The 24965-nt window shown below is 36.4% G+C and overlaps 1 protein-coding gene across 1 annotated transcript in view; it reads left to right on the forward strand.

Moving 5' to 3' along the window:
- COMMD10 (COMM domain containing 10) overlaps positions 1–24965 on the forward strand; it is a 101606-nt gene that overhangs the window by 5390 nt on the left and 71251 nt on the right. The window contains exon 5 of the mRNA XM_058044315.1: positions 17498–17608. Coding sequence (XP_057900298.1) covers positions 17498–17608 — 111 coding nt within the window. The remainder of the gene's footprint in view (positions 1–17497; positions 17609–24965) is intronic.

A 24965-nucleotide genomic window follows, 5' to 3' on the forward strand; every position in this document is an offset into this window, starting at 1 on the left:
ACAACATGCCCAAGGGACAGTGTGTTCAGGAGCATTTGTGGTGATTGAGCTCATCAAGTTGGTCATTCTCTGTGCTTGTATCTGAGCTCCTGCCATCTTTAATTTTGTAAGCTGGTTGCGTAGTGAATTTTGCAAGATACTTATTATAATTTTGTGATGTTATTTATTATGGCATATCATCTTGCTTCCTATGCAAGTGCCTGTTGCACTTAAAACTTGCTGCAAACTTTGAAAGTCTCATTGTATCTTTAGACATAAACATCTATATCTATGACAAGGAATAATAACATCATTTTGTTGATTCATAATAACCTTTCAAATGCATAAGGAATTGTATATAGAAAACACCAGTGTCAGCCAGGATCAAATTTTTAGAAAGAATTGTGAAACATAACTCAGTTATTCTTACTTTATTTTTAGCATTGCTTTATATCATGTTGGGATAACTTTGTTAATTAATGATTTGGTGAGTAAGATAAACACAGAAAACAAATTTTACAAATTCAGTATATATGATACACAGAACTATAGTTATGTAATTTTTACCAGCTTGCTTGCTCCTAAATAAATCTAGAATTTCACTTAGGTGTAAAATTCACATTTTGAGAATTTTGAAAAGATGAGGTGTATCTGTGGAACAGACTGAAGATACTGAATTGCATTGCAGTTGATTTTTTTCAAAGTACTTAAACTTGATCCTTTGTAAAACTGGGTAATTTTAGACACAAAACTTACAGGATTCTGATATGCAAAATTATAATAACTCATGAATCTAACAGAGTAAACAACTGATAGTATAAGTATACAAAAAATAAAAAAAAAGGAATCGGCAAGATATTTTGCGTTTCTGGATTTTTTTTTAAATAATGTTACCAATGGCAAGTGTACAAGTCCCAAAGTTTAAATGGTCAGTGGGACGGTAAGTATAGAGGCAGGGATGACTGTCCATTGAAGGAGGTAAGTAATTTGAAAACTTGCCTCCTTGAAATTGAAGTGAAAAATGAAAGATCATAAGGTAAATTTTTCAACATACAGAATATATGTGCAGGATGGAAGGCAATTCTGAATATGGCCTACCAATCAATGGTCTTTAAAATTTTTCTTCAGGCAGACTATGCATTAATACATGTTTTATTGCTGGCTCCTAGGCCTTTGAGAAACTAATAAAAACACCTTTCATCCTCTTCCATTTCCAGCTTGTACCATTCATACCCAAGGTCCTTCTGTGACCTGGTTTGAGAATGACCTTGCTCTGTTACTTGTCTCAAGTTTTGTCAGCCCTGCAACATACAATGTTTGTGGTGTATGTTACAGTTTTGGAGGTTCTTTCTGACTTCAACACCATCTGCTAGGACAATGGTGTTTTCCTACTATATTACATCCCATATAAAGAAGTTTTAAACTGTCTTTTTAATTGAACTTGCAGGTAAGCAACTGCAAAAATATTGTAGTGACATTTACTTGTTTTTTGGTGTGAAAGCAGGTTTAGAGGTGTGTGCCACTACATATGCTTAAACCATCATTTTATCTCCTACTTTTTTGCTCAGATAACAGGTTGAGTTTTAGTTCAAGTGTAATTTGAGTTAGAACTTGAATTTGCTTTCTCAGTTTGTTTTGAACGTCTCTGAAGTATTGCTCCTGTAGACTTGAAGTTTATGAGAGTTTTTCTTAAAGATTAGGTTCGCAGAACTAATTGCTGAATAAAGAATTAATTCTGCTAGCAAGAAGTAAAATATTTTTTGAAATTGCATTGTAATGGAAGAAAAACTTGGCATGTCCTTATAATCTTCTGAATATCTTACAAGTGCAGTAGGTGACTGCATTGTTTCCTTCAATATTGTGTGTAATTGCATATCTGCATGTATTTTCTATATTACCTTTCTGTACCTTGAAAAATAGTGGGCAAAATATTCTCCTACTTGTACATTACTGTATTAGCCCATTTTCTGTAATGTTCGTCATCATCTCTTTAACTGAAGTTAGAAAAAAGTTCTGATCCTGACAAGTATTTAGAGACGGGTGATTGCTTTTTCGATTACAATAATATACAATCTAAAATTCACAATTTTAGATTACAATGATATACAATTTAGGTATTTATATTGATTTAGAGATTATATTAATTTACTTCTTTGTAGAAAGAGATGTGTAGTCAATTATTAATATCCTCTTCAACATGTAAATACAGGTGTAACATATTAAATAATTGATCCTATATATTTGCCCTCTATATTGGTAATTATATACATGGCCATATATGAATTCTCAATTTACATAGCTTTTCTTCACGTAAGGAATTAAAAAGCTCTCTTGTGGCTTGCTCTCATATGTGAGGTGCCCTTCCCTATCCTTTCCCCACCCTTCTTATCCTTTCATCATCCTCGTGGCCTTTACTCTACTCATTACAGTATCTATATGACTCTTATACTGTGGAGCCCAGTGCTGATTATGCTGCTCCACGTGAGGCCTCACATTGTTGAGTACAGGGGAAGGATCATTTTCCTCAGCCTGTGGGCAGTACTTTTCCTGGAGCAGCCCAGGATGGCTCACGATTGACTTGGTGTCCACCAGGAGGCTCCGGTTCTTTTTCACAAGGCTTTCTTCTGGCCCGACAGCATCCAGCTTGTACTGGTGCTTGTCCCCTCCAGTGCAGGACATTTCACTTCCTCTTGTTGAACTTCATGAGGTTCCTGTCAGACCATATCTCCAGCCTGTCCAAGTCCCTCTGGATAGCAACACAATGCTTTGGTGTACCAACCAGTCCTCTCAGCTCTTCTCAGACCTCACCTGGAAATATTGCATGAAGGGCTGGCTGAGGGCCCCCAGCACGAGACAGACTCAGATCTGTTGAAATGGGTCCATAGGGCCATTGAAGTGATTCAAAGGCAGGAGGACCTTTGCTGTGAAGGCAGACTGAGACAGTAGGAGTTGTCCTGCCTGCAGAAGAGAAGACTCCAGAGAAACATTGTTGTAGCTATTCAGTCCTTAAAGGGGGTTTACAAGAAAGATGGAGAGAGACATTTGACCAGGGCATGTAGTGGCAGAACAAGGGGCAATGGTTTTAAATGGAAGGATTATGGATTTAGACTGGATTTAAGGGAGAAGTTCGTGATGAGGGTGATGAGACACTGGAGAAGGTTGCCCAGAGAGATTGTGGATGCCCTGTCATTGCAAGTGTTCAGAAGATTGGATGGGGCATTGATCAACATGATCTAGTGATCAACATGTTCCCAGCCCGTGGCGGAGAAGTTGGACTAGATGATTTTCAGAGATCTGTTCCAATCCAAACCATTCTATGAGTTTATGAATGCTAGTTGTTGGTTAGTTTTTCTTTTCTCTTTCATGTTCTTTTAAAAATACATACCAGCTTTTTGGTTAGCATTGCATATTTGATATGGACTGTTGCTGACCTGTTTAGGTGGTGTGCAGCACTACATATGAATTCAGAATTTAGTTCACATGTAATTCTTTTGTACTTTTGCTTACCATCTGCTTCCTTCACATTAGTAACTCTGAATTTTCTTTATTAGAAGCTTTAGTGGGTGTGTAAAGGGTTTGCTTGTGTGGATCCAAGTGCAGAATCAGGATCATGGTTAACATTACTGAGGTCTCAATAGCCCTGTTCCAACATACACAGTGTCCCTGCACACGTTCACAAGACAGAGTTTATGAAATAATTAAGATCTGTTTGGAATTTTATATTGTGTTTTACTAAAATCTGTGTGGCAAAATAATTCTAAGTCTTTCCTGACACATGGTACTTAGAGGTTGTCTGTTTCAGCAGTATTGAAATGCTGACAGTACAGTATTTTCTGTCATGTACACAAGAAGGACTGGGCTGTAATCCATTTGTGTTTCAAAACAATAAAAAATGGCAGACAGTTTATTTTTTTTTTTAAATTAGGGATATGGTTTACATGTTAAGAGAACATTGGAACCTGTGTGATTGATTAGCTTATGGTCAAAAACTAGTGGTTAACTGAGTGACCAAGTTTGTTGTTTCATAATAGAGCAAAAAATTTGACATTTTTGAGAGTAGGCCAGTTATTATGGCCTAACCACTAGTTATTATGCGAAATAATTTCATAATTTTTCTTTATTGATGTGCTATTTCTTTATTGATGTGCTATTTCTCTTAAATCAGATTCTTTTCTTGCCTGCAAACTACAAGTTGTTAAAAAGTAGCATTCTGAGTTCTAGGTCTGTTAGTTCTGAGCAAGAGATACCTTCATTAGGATGACAAGTCAAATTGTATTTATTAGAGCAGCAGAACAAGTATTTCCTAGAATACTCATTAGGTGAAGTTTTTTGGGGCATATTAAACACTATTTCTAATAGTTTCAGAAAAAAAACATTCTTTTTGAGCAGAGGTTTTTGAATTTTTTTGTGCAGACTGTTTAGCAGATAGGGATGTTATTGACTTGAGGAATTAAAAAAACTGTGGAATTAAAATAAAGCTGTACTGTTTAATACTGCTTCTCATTTCATCTTTTGATTTTTCTTTGCTGAATTATTGGCAGTCTTCAACTGCACAAAGTTATTAATTATGTATATTCTGCTGTTGCATTAGTTGGTTCTTTGGTCCTTACTCATATGGCAGTGCCTTTATTAGATGATTTCTGCTGATGATAATACAATCCTAGTCTATTAAAATCATGGTATTTGTATATTGTTTTTCTTTGAACGCATTCTTTATCTGTCCTTTAAAATGATAGGCTGGTAATAATAGTTTGATATTAATCTGATCCACTTTATAGGTCTTTTCTTGGTAATGTACAAGTTTAGAAATGAGGGCACACTGATCAGATGAAAATGTATTTTTTCCTCCCTGCAAAGAAGAGCTGTATTTTTGATAGGGTTCACTATGAATTCTCATGGCAGTTTTACATCAGTTTTGTTGCTTTTCTCCACTTCTCCTCCCCCTAATATTCTGTTCTCTGTATGTGTTTTGGTATTCTGCAAAAATCTTTGTTTTAAAGGCAGATCAAGCTGAGTGCTTCATAGCTTTCTAGTTTTGGAAAACTATTCAGGGTATCGTTAAAGTATCTATAAAGAAAAAGATAAAAGTCCTGTGTTGCCAAGCAAGAGGAGTTTTTTATAGCTTTCAGACAGCATTGCTTAATATAATGATGCGTGGGAATGCAACTAGTGAAATTATGTACCTAAAATTCTTGACAGAGCTGTCAGTTCTGTGTCTTGAGTGCCTATTTGAAGCCATATGGGGAAGACTCTGAAAGTAATTTTCTCAGAAACTGGCCTTCTTGCTAATGGGTGTATATGTAATGTTAATGTGCTAAATTTCCTCTGCTAAATGCTGGCACATCTACAGAAATACTCTGAAACACATGCATACTGTGGTTATGCCAAAAAAAAAAAAAAAAAGAAGAAGAGAATTGGTGTGCTCTGTATGTATTATGTCGGTTTTTTTCTGATACCAGAAGAATGCAAAATAAGAAGGAATACAGCTCAAATGATAAGAAATAATTTTACAGTTTCTTGTTGGTATCTGATTAACTAATTGTTCTTACAGTGACAAGCTGAGGTCACAAAAACAGTGTTGTATACCTACTGGTGTTGTCACAGTGAATTGTGAATCAGCTTGCATTATGTGATGCCAATGCACTCACAAAGAGACTGCAAATGATGAAATACAAAGTAAAACCACAATTTTATACCTAATGAGATTATTTTAATCACCTGCTACAGCACAAGTGAGTCTTAGTGTTTCACTCACTCAGCTTTGTTAGTAGGAATTTTAATTGTTTACAGTTTTTAGATACTACTTCTTAAGGTTTTTTTAATGAGTTGCTTCCTATCCATGCCCTCTTCTGCCAAGAAAGTGTAAATTATGAAGGTTGGAAGAATGTACGTTTTGAGAATGTTTAGGGAGATCTGTAAATTTTGTTCTGTTCCTACATGCAAAATAGCATTTTAAGAGGTTATAAAATGAGTACCGTCCTTGTCTTGTGGAACTTCCTGTGTAATACAAAACATAATTTTTCATCAATATATAAAAGAGGTTTTGGAACAGGAGTCTGGGTGTGTTTTCAAGGCTTGAAATGACAGGTAACTTATGAGGGTTTTTTAATGATTTCTAAAAATGTTTGCCTTATCTCTAATTAAAAACTATCCAACTTAATCTTTCCTCCATTGGATCTTGTTATATTTTCTGCTAGGTAAAAACACCAGTCAGCCATGACTTAATAGAAATGATCATAGACTGGTGTACATTTTTACTGCAGCTGTGCCCACAAATTTGCCATAGACGGAGCACAACAGCACGTTTGCCTTTTGCACTAAATGCTACGGTTTTTGAAATTGGAATGCAGTTTCTAATGTTTGTCATAGAGTCTCTTTCTGTTTCAAGCTAGCTGTTTATCAGTGAAAGATGAAAACTTGCAGTAACTTCAATTAGGGGAAACTCTTTTAAAGTTGTTGCAGCTTAGCACTAGTTTTACTCTACCAATGTCATGTCATATTATTTCTTTTGTATCCTTCCTTTTGAAGCATATTGGTTCTTTTTTGGAATGTGTCTTTTTTCTGATTTCCTAGGTTAAAGAGGTGAGGGAGATTGAGTTGAATATTGACCAAAGAGGTCTGAAAATACCACTTTTCTTGGTATACATGCTAAGTAATATTTGCTGAAGAAAAAAATAATTTTATCCTTGAAGACAAAAATGGTAAATCAGAAGAAAGAAATCTCCAGCTAGTTTCGGATAAGTAATCTAGCCAAACTTAAATATTTGCTAATAAGGTGGATTTAGGTGCATAATTTCTGCATATTTTCTTTTTAGAGTTAAATCCTGGTCTCTTCTATTTTTAATATGCTCTTAATATCTTCTCTGAGAGGTGAGGTACTAGCTCTTCGTTCTGCTCCTGTTGCTTTTTCTAACATTAATTACAAGCTGAAATGAACAGTTTACAGAGCTAAAAAGCTTACTGCTCTTCATTTTAATTTTTTTTTGCTGTCTTCTGAAGTTACTGATGTTCTTTGGGGGTTCAAGAGCTGCACGGCAAACATTACGTGTTTGTTCACATTAGTGAAGATTCTTCACATTCAGTGCCTCTATCTCACTTGCTTGGTTTTATCAATTGACAGTCTTTGACCTAAATTGTTTTCAGTCTTTTGATCATAACAGTGCCTTCCTTTGAGGCCAAGATGCTTTTCTTCCCCCCTGAGAACTGTGCTTCATTTGATCAATATTTACTTGATTCTGTAAATTCACTCTGTTGGCCTGGCCCAATCCAACTCTTTCCTTGCCTTTATACTACAGCTACTTTTATTTTTGTCTACTTTGCTGATGGTCTCACAATATTGACAAGATTAGGGCAGAATCTGGTTTAACATTGCATTCAGGTATTGTGTCTAGGTAGATAGGATCCATCCAGTGATTCTTACTTCCTTTTGCCTTCAAAAGGACTGAGAAACATTGCAAGAATGTCATTAAAGTTTCAAAGTCCAGTCTTAAAAATGTGGTATGAGTCACTGTAGTTGACTATGCCACTTCTGCTTAACCTGGCTGTGCATATGTGTTATGACTGACTGTAAATAGAGACTTGTAGTTCATAAAAATCTTCAACCTATTGTAGTGAATCTGTTATGTGGCTGAGTAGTTGTACCCATGGTTTTGTTGACAGATACATACCATTTTTATGGGGACTGCTCTTGTGTTTATTTTGAAGTGTAATACTGTCAGCTGAAGATGCTAGTCGCTCATTTTGTAATCCATATATACAGGTAAAATATGAATGTTATAAATTTTAAACCTTTCATGACAGAGAAACTTATCTCTGAAACTTATCACTGAAAGTACAAAATGCCTCAGTAACCTATTTATGAAATGGGGATGCTGAATTTTATTGAATATGTTTGTCCAGTAGAGGGCCAGTTTTTTAATTACTGAATACTTTATTTTCTATTTTCTATTAAAAAATAGAAGTCTTTTTCTATGGCTGTTAAAAATGTGGTAACAGACTTCAGTCAGAAATTTCATGCAACCATAGAAAATCCGGCTGTTTCACTGTAGGCTTGCACCTGTGGAGCAATTGTTACAGAGAGACCTGCTGAAAAGAAGGTGCAGCATCCAGAACCTCTTCAATGATATTCATGCAACCTGAGTTCAACTGATGTCAGCAGCAACAAAGGAGAATAGAAATCAGTGTGTTTGTGCAGTCATTTCCCACACTCACAATGCTCCATTTTCCCGTCAGGAGAAAACTGGTGTTTGATATGGGACTTATCTTTAAGGAAATGCTTTCTTCCTGATTACAGATTATTTCTGTGATGAAGACCCTACCTGTGATGATTGGCAAATTTTGCCTGTCAATCATTGTCTTCTCTTAAAAATTTGCCCCTTTTTTTCTGTTTTAATATTCATTTGTTTTATTGAGTACACTTTTGGCTACATCCTGCTGCTATCTCCTCTGCAGTAATATTTTTCTCTTGAGATGGAGAGAGTTTTTGAAAGAGTGAATAGTCAGGCATGTTTTGTCACCCTTAAATCATTCCTAAATGATTTCTATCACCACAGCAGGCAAAAATTTTCATGTCTTATTTTGATTTTTGATTCTGGAGTGCTGTGTTTGCTGATGAAAAGTGGAATTGGCACCTCCAGCTGCGAATTTTAGAGAGAAGAATTAATGGTTTCCTCTGGTTTTAGGCTGGTGTGATTAGACAGGTATGAAGTTAGAGTAATGCATTGTAGACCAATGGTTTTTTTAAATATATAATACATATTTAGTCCTCTCCCATCATACAAAACTGATACTTAATATATTAAAATGATACATACATGTTGCAATACTTTCTTTAAGTGAAAATTATTAATTTATTTAACTGTTACTTAGTGTATTTTGTCCAGTTGATTATTGAAAGATGAGGGGAAGAGATCCTCAAACTTTAAACATGAGTATTTTGATTTTAATTTTTTACAATTAATTGAGGAATATTTTGTCTTCGTTGCAGGAACTAAGCATGGCAGTTACTCTTTCAAGAATTAAACTGAGTGAAAGGATAGCTTATACTCATTTTCTTCTGGGTTATTTGCTTAGAACAACCAAAAAAATATAAGTGAAAGAACTGCATTAGAAAATTTCTTTCATTGTGGAGTATTTATTTCCTCAAAATATTTTGTTGAGTGGAAAACATTTTAAAATGTTTTGTTGTCAGTGTGATACATACTACTGTAATAATAGGAGAAAAAGATTTTCTGAAGATGTCTTTCATATCCCATTGTCTCTTCACTGTTCATAATAGTTCCAATTAGAATAGTATTGTTGGCTTAAATTTCATAACACCTTTTTCAATTATTGCAGGAAATGTTTCATTTTTCAAGTTGGACTATTCCTCTGAAGTTAGGGGGAAAAATAACTGAAGTGAATGAGTTGATATCTGAGATAAAATGATGAAATTCTAATTTCATTTGTTAAAATGAGATGTAATTTCTCTCTTTTTGTAATTGTTTTTGGGACATTATAGTCCCTTGCTAAGGTACATTGGGCAAAGACATTAAGTTGGTAATTTTCCCCATTACTGCAAGCAGCAAAATTATGTAGTGCACTTTTTCAGTTTGTCAAGTTTCATTTTTAAGGTATAGTTTTTGCTCACACTGGGGCTATTAAAGGATAGTTCCTTTTTTCTTCTACTTCCTCAAGAATAGGCTGAAGGTTGGGTTTTCATCTCGCTTTCATGCAGTCTTTGACAGTGTTAGTTACTTATTCTTAACACTAAAATAGTAGGCGTTTAAACTTTGCAATCTTAATATGTCAATATTTACTTTTAAGTATGAATTAAGGTAGCCTGTTTAGTAGGGAGCCTTGATGTGGTGAAGCTTAACTTACCTCCAGAGTAGCTGCTGTGTGTAAGCTGAAGATACACCACATTTAGTAGAAATAGATGAGGAGAGTGTAACTTTGAAAAATACTGCTGTGCTCTTGTGCATTATTATGGTGTTTTTAATAGAAAGAGCTTCAAGCGTGTCAATTTCTTTCTCAGGCTATGAAAAGCTTAATCTGATGTTCAGTAACACCGAAGTTATTACAAATACCAAATCATCTTGAACTAAATGGTTTCTCAAAATAAGGATTAAATTATTTGTAAATAAATGGGTGAATCTATATACCAGTGGAGCATGACACTAATTTCTGTATTGCTGTAACTGACCTACTTTGTCTGCAGTAGTTCATTAGGCTTGAGCCTAATGGAAGACTCTTTTCTGTGGTACCTGCAAAAAAAATGAGTCAGTAAGAAGTTATTGGCATTCTGTTTCCTTTATGCAGTTTTTAAAAATCTCAGAAAAAATGAAGTCAGTTTCACTACTTTGGCATATCCTCAAATTAATCAGACTGCCCGAGAATGGAAGTAACTATAGATGCACTTAAACTACCCTGAAGTCAGTATTTGAGTATGGATGTAAAGTCAGGAGACCTGGACATTATTTCCTGACTATGCAAGTCTGCAGAAGCATTCTGTGCCATAAAAAGCTGCTGGCAACCAAGAACAGGGGTGTTCATATTAATCAAGTCTTTCAGCCCCACCAATACCAGGAGGGAATGACCCCTCAAGGAGAGCATACAGAAGAGCTGGAGAAGAACTTTTTACACAGACATGTAGTAATAGAATGAAGGGAAGTGGCTAAAAACTGAGGAAAAGGGCAGGTTTAGTTTAGATGTTAGGAAGAAATTCTTTACTGTGAGGGTAGTGAGGCACAGCAACATGTGGCCCAGAGGAGCTGTGGAAGCCCCATCACTGGAAGTGTTTGAGGCCAGGCTGGATTTGGCTCTGCATAGCTGGTCTGGTGGAAGGTGTCCATGTGTGTGGAGGAGAGGGAAGTTGGAACTAGATGATTTTTAAGATTCCTTCCAACACAAATCATTGTATAATTAGAAGCACTTAGCTTTCTGCCAAGATTTGAATTTGCAGAAGGAACGGTAGGATTCATTTTCATTTGTGCTTATATTATTGGCTTATAATTCTGACTGTGGGCTATAAGCTCGGTTTGCTTTAAAATTCTCCTCAGTCATGTTAGAAGGCTTTAGCAGTTCCTTAGCAACTCTGTGGTAATGAAAATCTTTTGCTACCTAAGAAAGCACATGTTGGGCAGTTTTTTGCTTTAAAAAAGTTCAAGCGGACAAACTAAACTGTAGGCCATTGACTGTGGAAGAAATACCGAATTGAAATGATACTGTTGAAAAACTGCATGATACAGCTGGTCTTCAAAGATTACTATTATATGGCAGTGTTACCACTTTTATTGACCAATTACCTTTAGGCTATAAAACATTTGTTGTGGTACTAGTAGTAGGCTTCTACAAAATGGATATGTTAGTTTGCCTATGCTATATGTTCCTTTCCCATCCGGGGCTTTCATAACCTTTTTTCCTTCATAAGCATAAAATCACAGGACACTTGCTGCCAGTTTAGAGTTGCTTCTGCATTCTCTCCCCACCAGGCTTGTTAAGCAGTACAGCTCGGAATTGTGATTTTCTCCCTTTTTGGGTTTTAAGATGAAACACTGGTTTTGAGCATTCTTCTTGGTCTTTGCTAACTGCTAATCAGCATTTATTGCTCTGCCGGGAGAAATGCTCCTGATCATTTACTTGCCAGAAAGGCTAATACTGGATATGACAGGACCTTTATACCATTTTCCTGTAGGCAGGTTGTCTGTAGTGGATTGTTAAGTAACATTTAACCTGTAGCACTGAATTATTGTCCACATATTTTGAATCAAGCATGTTTTCTGAATATAACATTTTTATTCTATTTAGTGAAAGTTAGGTGTTCTGAAAGCAGCAAATCTTGCCAAGAAAAGGGTGAGCAAGAACTTTAGCAAAAAAGTTAGATCTTCATAACAGGTTAAATTTGATCTGTAAAGTAATTGGCTGGTTCATAACATTCTAAATGCCTGGTGGTTATAAAAATCTGAGTGCTGTTGATTTTGTGTGTCCAAGCAGTATTTCTCTAGTGTGGTTCTTGCAGGTTCATTGCTGTGTTGAGCAAGTCATCGTTGCTCTTACTTTCCATGAGTCTGTGCTTAAAGCGCTTTCTAAGGGACAGACAGGTGCCAGATCATGTATGAGAAACAGGGGTTTGCATGGTATTAGGGCATCCTGCTGGCACTGTGGTGAGAAGTAAGCTGCCACATCTGAGTGGCAGAGAGCCATATAAAATACTGGTTTTCTGTAGTTTCTGTAAGGAAATGTTACAGCCCTTCCAGAGTCAGATAATTACCTGTTTCTCTGGGTCTGGATTGAAGGCACTTGAGACAGTAGTTCATGTTCTGATTCAGGTATTTATTATTTCTTATCAGTAAAACAGTCTCACAACCATGATTTCGGCAGTTTTTCATTAGAGGGCACAAAATGGCTAACAGTCTCTTGTTACAAGGTCTTTTAAGACTAAACTATCCAATTAAGAATTGACACCTAGATTATTTTCCCTTTTAACCCAATAACTGATCTCAAAGAGCCCCACTGCTGACTTTTCTGCCAGGCACCCAAACCCAAGAAGAAGGAAGAAGAAGCATGAAGAAGAAACCCTGGACAGCACCCTGTGCCCTCCATCTTGCTTCCATCCACAACATAACTAAAAAATCCCCAAACCTAAATTTCTCACCAAGTGATACACCTACACCACTCTCTATATCTATTTCACACTTTTGTCCATTCTAGTCTATCTTAAAGTCTAGGAAACTTTTTCCATGAATGAGGGTCAAAGTCAGTGCTCCCCTGGGGGTCAGGACACTGCAGAGCAGACAGAGAAATATTCCTGGTGCCCTAGGTTTCCACAGGTAATTTACATGAAAATTGAAGTTTTCTTCTTTAAAATTAAAGCAAACTTCCGGTCTTTATGAGCATGGAGACAGACAGGAGGTGTGATCTCAGTTTATCAGCCAAGACCAATGGAAAAATATCCTCTTTTCCTCCTCTGGTACTGACTGAGTATTTAAGGCCCTTTTTTCTGTTGTCCTTTAAAAATACTGGACCCTGCTCCAGAAGTTTGGCTGAAGTTGGAGGTATTAGGTAAGAAATTTTAGGTGAATACATATTTTCTGAAATTCTGTTCTACTTCATTGTCCCTGTTTCACAATACTTCCCCTTATTTTGTTCCTTCAAATTAGGCCCTTGCCAACCATTTTTTAGTGTCAGTTTCTTGTTCACTTGGGCTCTGTTCTTGCTCTTTCAGGTTGAAGTCCTGCAACATGCTCATTATTGACATTTGTTCTGTTTCTCAAAGTTGTAGTCCTTCGTTTTGAGTCTGACAGCCTCGTTCTTGTATAGTTGAGATGATTAGACTGAAGTTCCTTGCCAAAGAACATTTATTTGATTTGTCGTTGAAGAGTGTAAAATAAATATATCTGCGTAGTTGAGAGAAGTATTTTTGACAACTAATGTAGAAACTTGTCCTATTTGACAGACTTCTTCAATTTTTTCTCAGTTTAAATTTGATTTGTAATAATATTTATGGGGAGCAAAAAGTGGAAGTAAGGAACTGTGGTGAAGATATACTGGGAAGAGACAATGAAGCATGCCAAAACACAATGGGTTGTAAGAGAAATGGTGGATTCTATGGGTGTTAATTTTGACTGTGTGAACCTTGATTTAACTGGATGGTGCTTCAGGTTTATGTCAGCTGTAAAGGCTGCCTTGACATTTAATGCCCTGGGCTTTTTCAAGAGAGTGACTTTCACACAATTGTTTTGCCATAGTTATGTTAGATTGGTGATGTTCTTGTCTTACTGTGTAAAATGCTATGCTATTTAGCATGTCTGCTGGATAGGGCTTGAGTTGTAAAATCCAGTGTTTTACACCGGAAGAAAATTACTGTGGCCATCATGGACAGACCAGGTGATGTTTATGTACCTTTAAAGGCGCTGCTCATCTTCAGTTGAAGGGTCAGATCTTCTTATCATAGGGGAACTAGCTGCTTTCTGGTGTGGGTCTGCCCTGGGACAGCTGTGGGTGGGGGAGTGCAGAGCTGGTTCAGCATGCAATGACACCTTACCTCTTCTACAGCCAGTGCAGAGTGACTGCTGGAAGGGAGAGGTGCTTAAGTTCTCCTGTGTCTGTGAGTCCCTACTGCCATGGTAATCTCTTCAGAAGCCTGAATGAAACAAAATGGACAGAACAACTGAGGATTTACAGGGGTTGTTGAAAGCTTCCTCATATCTTTATTGCCCTGACTTATTTGCCAGAGAGTTCATAAAACAGGTCTGAAACATTTTCATGTGTTCTTACTATTGGTTTGGCTTATTTCTTACATTTATTTCCCTTTCTTTTTTCCAGCTTGCACCTGTTTACTTTTTGTTGTATTTTTTTCCTAAACATATCCTTGAAATTAAATAAGTCCCAGAGAGATCGGTGGGAATTTGCAGCAATAAACAGTATATTTTCAACACTGTTTAGTGTTGCAGTGACAAGGTAGCTTGCATATTTCTAACCTGCTGATAAGAAATTGTGAGAAGGAGGTCTACACTAGCTAAAAACATGGCTTTGTTTTCATGCTAGGCATGGAGAAATACTTCTCCTCTGCCCCAGTAAGTGCTTTTCAGTTAGTATATCACAGATTCTGGCACTGTTCTTCCATCATTCTTTTTTCTATAACAAGTTTTATACCAGAAGTAAAAATAATTTTATAGTCCTTTCATATTTGAAAAAAATTGCCCTAAAGTATGTACCACCTTGTGACTAACAAATACTTTGCCTTGACATAAATGCTATGCAGAAATGTGTCACTACTCTCAAAGGTTAATTAACATTGCAAGATGTCGAATGTCTTCTAAGTAAACGAACACAACCATTGCCAGATACATGTTGCATTTTTCTTTCAAGAAAATGGACCATTTTGATGCCTCAGGCAGCATGCTATTTATTCATTAAAATTTATTCTCATGCAAGTATATCTAAACCAGAAAACAATCATGACTCATACAGGAAAACAATGTAATTTTTAAGGTAAAGCAATATAAAACAAGAGTTACAGCTGCTCCTCAGCTATAAACTCAGGCCAGTCTGCTGCCACATGTAATGTCTTTGTTCTGAGCGCTCTGCAGTATTCTGGGATAGATGTGTATTAGAAGTGAAACAGAAAACACAAACTTAATTTTTTTATTTTTGGTGGTTTGTTCTTCAGTCTACTCAGAGTATACAGTATTTAACAGTATTTAACTTAAAGTCAGACTTCTTTGTATATTGTTTTTGTCTCTGGTGGCATTGTCTTATGATCCTGGGTAAGCTGCTATCCTGTCTAAGGCTTGGTTTCTGTACTAGAGTAATAAACTCTTTAAGTAGCTGATAGAAAGTCCTTTCTAACATAAGGAGCAGAGGGCTTGAACCACAGTGACTGTAGTATGAAGAGCTGCCACATTCCAGAGCTTGATGTCTCTGGTTTTGTTCCTAGTGATTAGCTGTTCTGTCAATAGGTTGTTTATGTTACTAGTTGCCTGCTTTGGCCTCCTTCCACCCCTGTAACCCATAACTTAGGATCTGAGTCCCTTTTCTGTTGACCATTATCAATTTTCTTAACTGAGCTATACATTTTTTTCTTGATAAAAACCGAAAAGTTATTTAGTTTGTTTTTTTATTTTTAAGGTACTATCTTTGTACTCCTGAAAGAGTCAGAGTTAGTTTCTTAAGTTCATTGAAGTTTGTGGAGAGAAAAATGTTTTCTAGTTCTGTCATTCTGGTATAATTTCCTGGAAAATAGAGGCTAGTACAGGGACTTAGCAGAGTTGTCCATTGGTCTGATTGACTTGAGCATTTACACAGAATCCACTCTAGATTGTTCTGTACTTTTGGGTGGGATGGGTTATGCACTATTATTTTCACTATCCAAGATGTAGTCAAATTAGAGAAAATCAAAATCAAAGCAGAATTATGGTTAAAAACTCATCTGCTTTTATAAGTTATGTAACTTTTCTTTAAAACATCTTCTAATTCATGGGCTACGAGCCTACTGTTATTAAAGCTATGCTCAAAATGAAGTGGACTGGACTTGGAACTTCTTCACTGAGTCCCTTTATGTGGTCTGCACGCTTTCATGGATTTTATTTAATGTAAACTTCCTTATTTTAATGACAAATTGAAGTTTGAATGGTTGCATTGCTTGCAGAGCAGCTGCCAGACTTCAGGCTGACCTGCTGACGTTCTTCCTGCTGCCCTGTTCCTATAGCTGTGCACAGAGTCAGTCTGAGGTGGTGTCTTTCCCTTAGCTGTGGTCTTGACTGAACTCCCTAACAATCTTGTACTGGCCTTGGTGGTTAAGATACATCATGATACACAGTTTTCCTTCTGGTATGTGTAGATATGTGGTGGCCAGTGTTTGTTACATAGTTCTGCTATTCATCCTGCATACAGGATATAAATAATATAAATAAATGCAGTATAAAGTACATTAGTTTGTAAGTGTAAATCGTATAGCTGCAAGAAATTTTCGAAGTTCTGTCTGTGAGCTGTGTCCATGGGAGGAGCTTTTACCACCCTTTCCTATCTTTCATCTAGACATTACTAACACTGTAGGATGCAGGGCATGTATTGCTGCTCACAGTACAAGGCCTTTGGCATGGCTTTATTCTGTTAATGATTTTAGCTGAATTTAGCTATTAGATTGGTGAGAGATTAACGAAGATGTGGCACTATTTCACTTTTCCAAATCAGCTACAATATTTACTAGAAGAGGGGAGACCCTAGATTAAAAAGAATTTGTAAATGATCACATTAAATTTGTAAATTTACATGTTATAAAGAATGTGTAAATTATTTTGGCAGATAGTGAGGCTTTGTATTTCCACTTCTTATTATTCACTAAGGCCAGGAAGATCATTTTGTGGAAGCTTTGTGGTTCTGTTGTTGTGTACTTCATTTGTGCATGAGCTGTACTTTAATAATGCTTGAATTTAACTTCATATGAAAAAGGAATTTGAACAGTATTTAAAAAAAATTCTATTAAAAATTCTATTGCTCACATGCTTACCTGGGTTTTGTCCTTTCAGCATTAATGATTCAAAAAGCAAAATTATTTTTGTCGTTAAGATCTGAATATGGTACTACACGCATAAGTAGATCTGTGAATTAAGAAATCACCATTTTTAGGTTGTTTACTATTTACTGAAAGTAAACAACGTAACTTTTTCCTGAAAGTAAAATAAATATGAAATTGAATCTGCAGCTTTGCTGATAAACTTCCACAAGAAGAGGAAGCTACTGGATTTTGGATCTGTAGTTGTGTTCTATGGATTGGGTCCATCAGATCTGAGACACAGGAATTTGCTCTATTTGAGTGGTAGTAGTTTGAATGGTAATTTTGATAAGAAAAAAGTACATCTGTCCTGGAGTCCAAGGTAATTTGATGGAAATTGTATACAAATATTATGCATTGTATACAAATATTTAATGTTTGTAGAATGTGACACTTTGTTCACTGACAGACCACTGGCAGGCCTGAGGATTGACATCAGTGCTTCTGTACCATCTGACTGTCGTCTAAACTTGTGTTTTGTAGCTTGAAACAGTTGGATGGCAGCTTAATCTTCAAATGGCGGAATCCATGCAAGCAAAGCAGAAGTCTCCTCAAGCTGTGCTAGAGCTGGGAGTGAGCAATGAAGATTCAAAGGTAAGAAATATAAGTCAGCAGAGCTGGAATGAGTTGTCATGGTGACCTTATGTTGAAGTTCTATTAAAGGCATCCTTTGGAACTCTTAATTGTTGTTATTCTTGTTATTATTTTCATTTTTGTATTTCATATAAGTTATAATAAACTCTTGGAATTGTGAAATACTGATATAATAGCATAAATATTCAGCAGACTGTGAGCTGTGTTACCAGCCCTCTGGGTATAGGGAATATTGTTATTTTAGGTCTCCAAAATTTTTGTAGATAACTTATTTTTATTACATAGCATGTGACTGTAGTTCTTATGCTTTTAATACATAGTAGGTTGCAGCCTTCTACCATGTGTGTAGTTATGTAAGACATTGCTCATCACTTGCAACTTTTCTGTGCTTTTGATGTATGTATGTGAATGATGACAGTATGTGAGGCCACAGAAACCAGTATTTGGAGGTTTTAAGGTAGAGTCTTAAGTTCAATGATTTTAGTGAGTTAGTGGCATATCAGAATCTAAACTCAGTAGAGAAGATAATTTTTTATTCATAAAATCTGTCTCTGGTTAGCCGGCATGTTTCAAATTAGACACATGATTTGCTTTTAACCTTGTCTTGCTAACAGAAATTGAAATTTATTTCTGTGGTGTCTGTCAGAATGTTTACCTATGTCAGAACGTTTACCTATGAAAAATTCAGTATAAGGAGTTTGAGGGGAAAAATCAGACCTCAGTGCTGCTTTAGCATTGCACTTAATTCAGTAATTTTACTAATGTGAATGGAATTTCTGATTTATGGTGAAATATGGTGAAAGCTTAAGTTTGTGCTTCTCACTAAGACTTGCAGCAGTTGTATTTTTTTCAGCAGTTCATTGCTGCAGATACAGGAACTGGACAAAATTTTATGCCCAAGCTACATTGGTGAGCATTGAATACTGATTCAGTTCTTGTGGCAAAACTATTAAAAATTACAGACAGAAAAATGTCACTTTCATGTCAGATAGAAAGTTCTGTTTCTTGTACAAACAGAATTCATGTACTGGACTTTTTCTACTGTTTCCTCTCTTACTTCTTTTTGTGGATATGTTTGGACACCAAGATCAGAATTACTTTGATATAATTACAAGCCTAGAATAAACTATGGTGGGCATTTAGATGAAACAATGCAACAAGAAAACTGATGCTCTCACAGTACAGACATTAAAATTTAAAAATCTGGGTTGGTGTGAAGATCACTGCAGGATTACTTCCTCGTACATAGATTGACTAATATTTGCTTAGTGCTGGTAATTTTTCTGCTGTATCTTGCCTCTTTGTGGTCTCTTGGTGCATTAAGTATTGTATCTGAAAATTGTAGCTACTGAATACCTCTTCTTTTCCTCTATGAAATTGTGTGTGCCTTTTGTGCAGAAATGTGGTGTAAATTTAAAATGTATATTCTTAATGATTGGATTATTTTTTTATTTTTTTTCATAATTCATGGATGTAATGATTTTTTTTCAGGAAAGACAAAATGCTGTTACAGAGGAGCTTTTATGGTCTGGCTCATTAGGGGGCAGTAGTGCTCTTTGTCGCCCTGGTTCCTTGCCTTTTTTTTTTTTTTTTTTTTTTTTTTTTTTTTTTTTTTTTTTTTTTTATTGAGATAATACTCAGAATCAATTCTGAAGTCAGTCATTGTGGGAAGTGTTTAAGTGTTTACATTTCTAATCTGTATATGACAATAGAAGTTTCTCTTGTGTATAGAAAAAAATAAAGCCTATTAATAAAAAAAAACATACTGAGCAAGGCAGATGAAATGGGCTATTATTTTCACTTTTGCTAACTAAAATTAATTATACCAATACATTTGTGTTCACTATAAATCACAATACTTGAAGAACATTTTAACTGTTCTTATTCACAAGATAACATTTTAAATTAGTATTTAAATTATCTCTTCAGGAAAGGTAATCATAAAACCTGTGGCTATATGGATGTTACTTGTGTGTTGAGAAATAAAAAGAAATCTGGTATATGCTGTATAAATATTTATAGAGTACATTTTGTCAGCTTCAGATGTAATGCAGAATCCCAGAGGAATAAATCCATCATAATGCAAAAGTAGGGTGTTCTTTATCTCTTTCAGGTGGTTCAAGCTGCTAGTGACATTTGCATTTCCCAGGAAATAAACTGTTTGTGACTAGCAAGAGTTGTGATCAGAGCTCATGATTTTTGTTAAACTGTTTTTACTGGGTTTTGTTACAGATTTGCTGTTTGCGTATATTCAGGCATGGAATTATGCTCGTGTTAGCCCCAGTGTGAGCAGGGGGGTGGATAATGTGGGCTGCCAGACACAGGCTTCCAGCCCAAGTTGTCCTGTGATCTAGACTGCTTCAGTTGCTGCTGATGTTTGGTATGAGAAAGAGAGAAAAGGAACTTCCAATTAAAAATCCAATTAACAGTGTTTTATTATAATGATTAATTTTTTCAAATGTATAATTCATCTCAGAATCTGAGAGATGTGAAATGTCAATGAACTAGACACATGAAACAAACTGGTATAATAGGAAACATATTTTTGATTTGCAAGATCTCTTTGCTTCCCTTATGATATTTTGATGAGTTTAGGTGGCATTTGAGAACTAATGTGTAACTTAGCAGCTGTGTATAAGGGTTTTTTTAAATCGTAAATTTGGTTTCAGATTTTTGGACTGTTGCTATCAACACGATAGTATGGAGATTTTGTACAGGGTATTATTATTTTTATGGCTATAGGTTCAATTGACCAGTAGAAGAAGCACAGATTAACAATCCTGACAATTTAGATTGTTGTTAATTTGGATTTTTTGATTTGAAAACAAGGACTAATGTCAAAAACTGCTGTGTTTTTTTTAGTATTTCTTTCCTCCAGTAATCTATTTGGTAACTATTCACATAGACACACACTCTCACATTCCTTCCCACTGTTAATAGCGGTAATTCCTTAGGCTATCTAGTCCAGACTTTTTTAAACAACTGTGATAAATTTCTATAACCGTAGGAGAAGCCACATAAATAAATAAATAAATAATATTGAAGTGTGTAGAATGATTGAAGGGCTTTGGAAATGTCTCACAATTGGTGCTGAATATCTTCACAGAGGAATATGGGAAGTAGGAGTGTGTTCTTAAAGAGATGTTGCTATTACTCATCATTAACAAGATACAGTAAGGCACATTGCTATATAAGGTATTTGTTACTGTGTATTTTCACACATTATCTGTAGTTACCATTTATGCTTGAAAATCGTTAGGATAAATAAATTATTCTTGCCCAGTGTTGTCTCTCGATACTTATCCAATTTTCTTCTGTAAATCCACTCCACAGATTTTATTAGATTCAGTTATCTAATTGCAATTTGTCCTGTGGAAGGCTTTGCTCTTTTCTTGTTTTCCTTCTCCTTATTTAATCTGTGAATTTATTCTTAACCATAAAGAACTTCTTGGGGGAGCTCTATTTTTCAGTATAAATACTATGTAGATATTCCTTGTGAAAAATCAATATTTTGGTTCTTTTGTTCCTTCTTTATAGATGTATATAAAGATTTTTTACAGGATTTTTGCCTGCTAATGCAAGACAAAAAGTAACTGATAATTGTACTGGTTTGTTGAACCTGGTAGTGTAATACTTTTGGTAAAAGACAGATAATATTATCCTGATTTACTTTTATGTCCTTTTAAATAATTTTCCCTAACATCATTATGCTTTAACAGGGGAATGTAACACATGAGAAACTGCACAAATTAAGAGAGATGGGCAATCACTAACCAAATATATTTTAATCAGGACAAACGCCAGATTCTGCACCTGGGCTGGGGCAACCCTGGCTATGTGGACAGACTGGAGATGAGATGCTGAACAGCAGCTCTGTGAAAAGTGATGTGGGGGTTGATGGAAGTTGAATCTGAGCCAGCAGTGTCCTGGTAGCCAGGAGGGCCCAGCGTGTCCTGGAGAGCATCAGGGACAGCACGGCCAGCCGGGCAAGGGAGGGGACTCTCCCAGCCTGCTCTGCACTGGGACAGCCTCACCTGAGTGCTGGAGGCAGTTTTGAGTGCCACCATATAAAATAGATACTAATTTATTAGAGAATGCCCATGGGAGTGCAGCAAAGATGGTAAAGGGTCTGGAGGTGAAGTGATAGGAGCTTCAGATGAGGTTGCTTGCTCTGTTCAGCCTGGAGAAGGAGAGAGTGAGGAGACTTCTCATAGCAGTCCAGAGCTTCGTTGTGAGGGGAGCGGAGGGGCAGACACTGGTGTGTATTCTGTGGTGACAGTGACAGAACCTGAGTGAACATTGTGAGGCTGTGTCAAGGGAGATTTTGGCTGGATATTAGTAAAAGGTTGTTCACCCAGGGGGTGTTTGGGCCCTGGAACAGGCTGCTTAGGGAAGTGGTCACAGCACCAAGCCTGACAGAGCTGAAGAAGCTTTTGGACAATGTTGTCGGGCACATGGTCTGACTCCTGGGGCTCTGAAGGGCCAGGAGTTGGAGTTGGACATTGATAATCCTTGTGGGCCACTTCCAGCTCAGGATATTCTATGATTCTAGGAAAATCAAACAGTAGTCTGATTACATTTGAAACTGAGGTTATACTACATATTCATCATTCCACTGAGTAAGTAGAAATCTAGAAATCTGGAATTATTATCTTTTACTTGTTAAAATAATAGCATATTTGTTGGGCTTTTTTTCTCCTGTTTTTTACAGATTTTCTATCTATTTCTGGGCAGTGAACAAAATTTATACCTTTTTGCTCTGTTTACTTCAATAAGTATACCATTCTACTTTCTGAGTTTGCCATTGTGATTACTTTTCCCATCTGTTACAAAAAAAAACCCAAAGCAAAGTAAATGAGAAATCTTCTATCAGTTACTTAATTCACACTATACGTTCTCTGCAGCCTGCATGGCATGCAGGCAGGACCTGCACATTGATCAATGTGTAAGGAAGTATGGTGGTACTTCCCTGTCCACCTCAGTTTAGCCCTTTGTTTTTCTCTGAAAAGAATTTATGTTTGTGGAGTGGCACAACAGTGGGAGTTGGTGGATGCTAGTAATATGATCCCACTTCTGAGACGTAGGAGGTGGCAGCGTTGAGCATGTTCTGCCTTTATTTGTCATGTCAGTCCTTGCCTTTGGGGATGATGCATTTATGTGGCCTTTTTTTTTGTTTTTTTCAAAATAAGAGGAGTAATTTTTATCTGTAGGGCCTTCAGAAAAGAGGACACATGAAAGTAATAATGCTGAAAGAACTATGATGAGGTCCAAAGATGAAACCATTGTAAATTGCTGCCAACATTCATCAGTTCCCTCTCAACCACTTTCTTTTCTGATGAGAACACCACCCCTTTCCTTCTCAGAGCACAAACAGCCTTGTATGTACACCCTGGAACTGAGCTTAGTTTTCTCATCAAGAGTATTTGTAAGTCTCTAACAACTGGAAAAAGAAAGTAGGACAGGCCTTGGGTGAATGCAAAAATATTTAAGGATTAGATTGAGAGAAAAGGGTTTCTTCATTCCTATTCAGAGGAGTTAACTGGGGACCTGGATAGCCTCAGACAGCACAGTCCTGGTTCAAGGTTTTTCTGTACTTCTGAACAGGCAGTGTTGCTGCTTTTGGCAAGGTGTACATCATTAAATGAGTTTTGTTCCAAGTATTAAATCCTAATAAATATTGCTGCTGTTAGGAAAGGAGAAAGTTCCCTAAGAGGAGGTTTCAGGATATGAGAAAGGTCCTCATATTTGTAGGAGTGGTAGTAAGAAAGACAGTATAATCTTGAGTGTGGGGAAAAACAGAGAAAAATGAGCCTGAAATTTATAACTTGATTCCAGCAGTCAAATTGCTATGGACAGATGACAGAAATTTAATTGCTCCACCATGAGTGACGGAAATTCTGCACTTACGATGAAGAGCAAATCCTGCATTAGACTGTTTGGTTTTGATCTGTCATAGCTATTACCTCTGATTAAATCCATTTAAATAGAGGAAAAAATGAATCTGTGGCCTGGAATTTTTAAAATGCTGAGAGGTTTTTTTTTTTCCTTAGCAGCATAGAAATGGATGCCTGTGTAACCTATGTTCCGTAAGTTTGGAGTAGTTTGGCAATTTTCTTAGTAACTGTTTTTCACAGGGTGTGGCTCCAGGAGTATGCTCTCACCTCTGGCAATTCTACTGCAGCGTGTACTTAATTATCTGACCACATGTGTGATTTTACATTATTTAATTATCTAGCTTATAGTAAGGATCTCTTTTCAGTATACTTACATTTCTTTCATCTGGCTATATGCAAAATTTGTGAATACAGACTATATCACTTAAATTTACAAACCCTGTAACTGGTTACAGCCTCTACACATGCTCTGCTCATGGCAGAATATTCTTAGGACTTTTTCCCTGTCTCTCTGTGTCTTGGAACTAAAGAAGAAGATGGTGCCAATTGACTGTAGTTGGTTGCAGCCTTGGGCAACCTTGGCCTACACTTAGAAATGAATCTTTTGTGCAGGAGTAAATTTAACTGTCTGTAATATGTAGTTGTGCTGTTGTCAGTCCCAATAAACAGCAGAAAAGTAGTTCAAATACTGAAGTTTAAACTTGGTGACCATTTCATTGCCAGGCAGAGTTAAACTTTAGGGCCTGAGGCAGTTTAAAAAACAGAAAGATATGGTGAGCTTTTCTTATGTAATGCAGTTGTTTATAACATCTTTATTCTTAGAAAACTTGTTTCCTCTTAGCCCCAAACTGGTTTTGTAGTCTTGATACTTCAGTCTTTTTAGATAAATAAGACAAATCCCTGGGATTCATGGCAAATTCTCAGACACTTATATATCTTCTTGCCTGTTAGTCTCAGAAGCTATGCAGTGCCTTAACAGATGAACTGTTGCTTTTATTTGTACATAGCAATGGAAGATAACCCTATTTGTTTAGTACTTTTGCTATGCTTTTGCAGAACTTCTGGACATTATTTTTCCCTCTGCTTTTACTGAGACAATAAGCTCTGTGGTACCTTCACAAATATGTCAAAAACCAGCATCTCTTCCATGCCTGTTTCTTACCAGCTCTATGGTAGAAAGATAAGGTAGTCTAAGAAATGAGTGAGGCTGGGGAGAGATGAATGTGAAAGTGAAACTTGCTCTAACAGAAAATCTAATGTTACTAATATTACTCCTCTGCCTTTTCCTCTGTCACACGAATTTTGACTGCTGCCTTTGAGAATTGAAGGTGGAAGCAGAAGTTGACAAAGTATAACAAAAAGAAAGGCAACAGAGCTGTGAAGAGTCTGGAGTCTGATGAGAAGGGCTGAAGGATCTGGGGATGTTCAACCTGGAGAAAAGGAAGTAAAGGGGAAACTTGATA

The sequence above is a fragment of the Melospiza georgiana genome, chromosome Z, assembly GCF_028018845.1.
Source record: "Melospiza georgiana isolate bMelGeo1 chromosome Z, bMelGeo1.pri, whole genome shotgun sequence".
In the NCBI taxonomy this organism is placed as follows: Eukaryota; Metazoa; Chordata; class Aves; order Passeriformes; family Passerellidae; genus Melospiza; species Melospiza georgiana.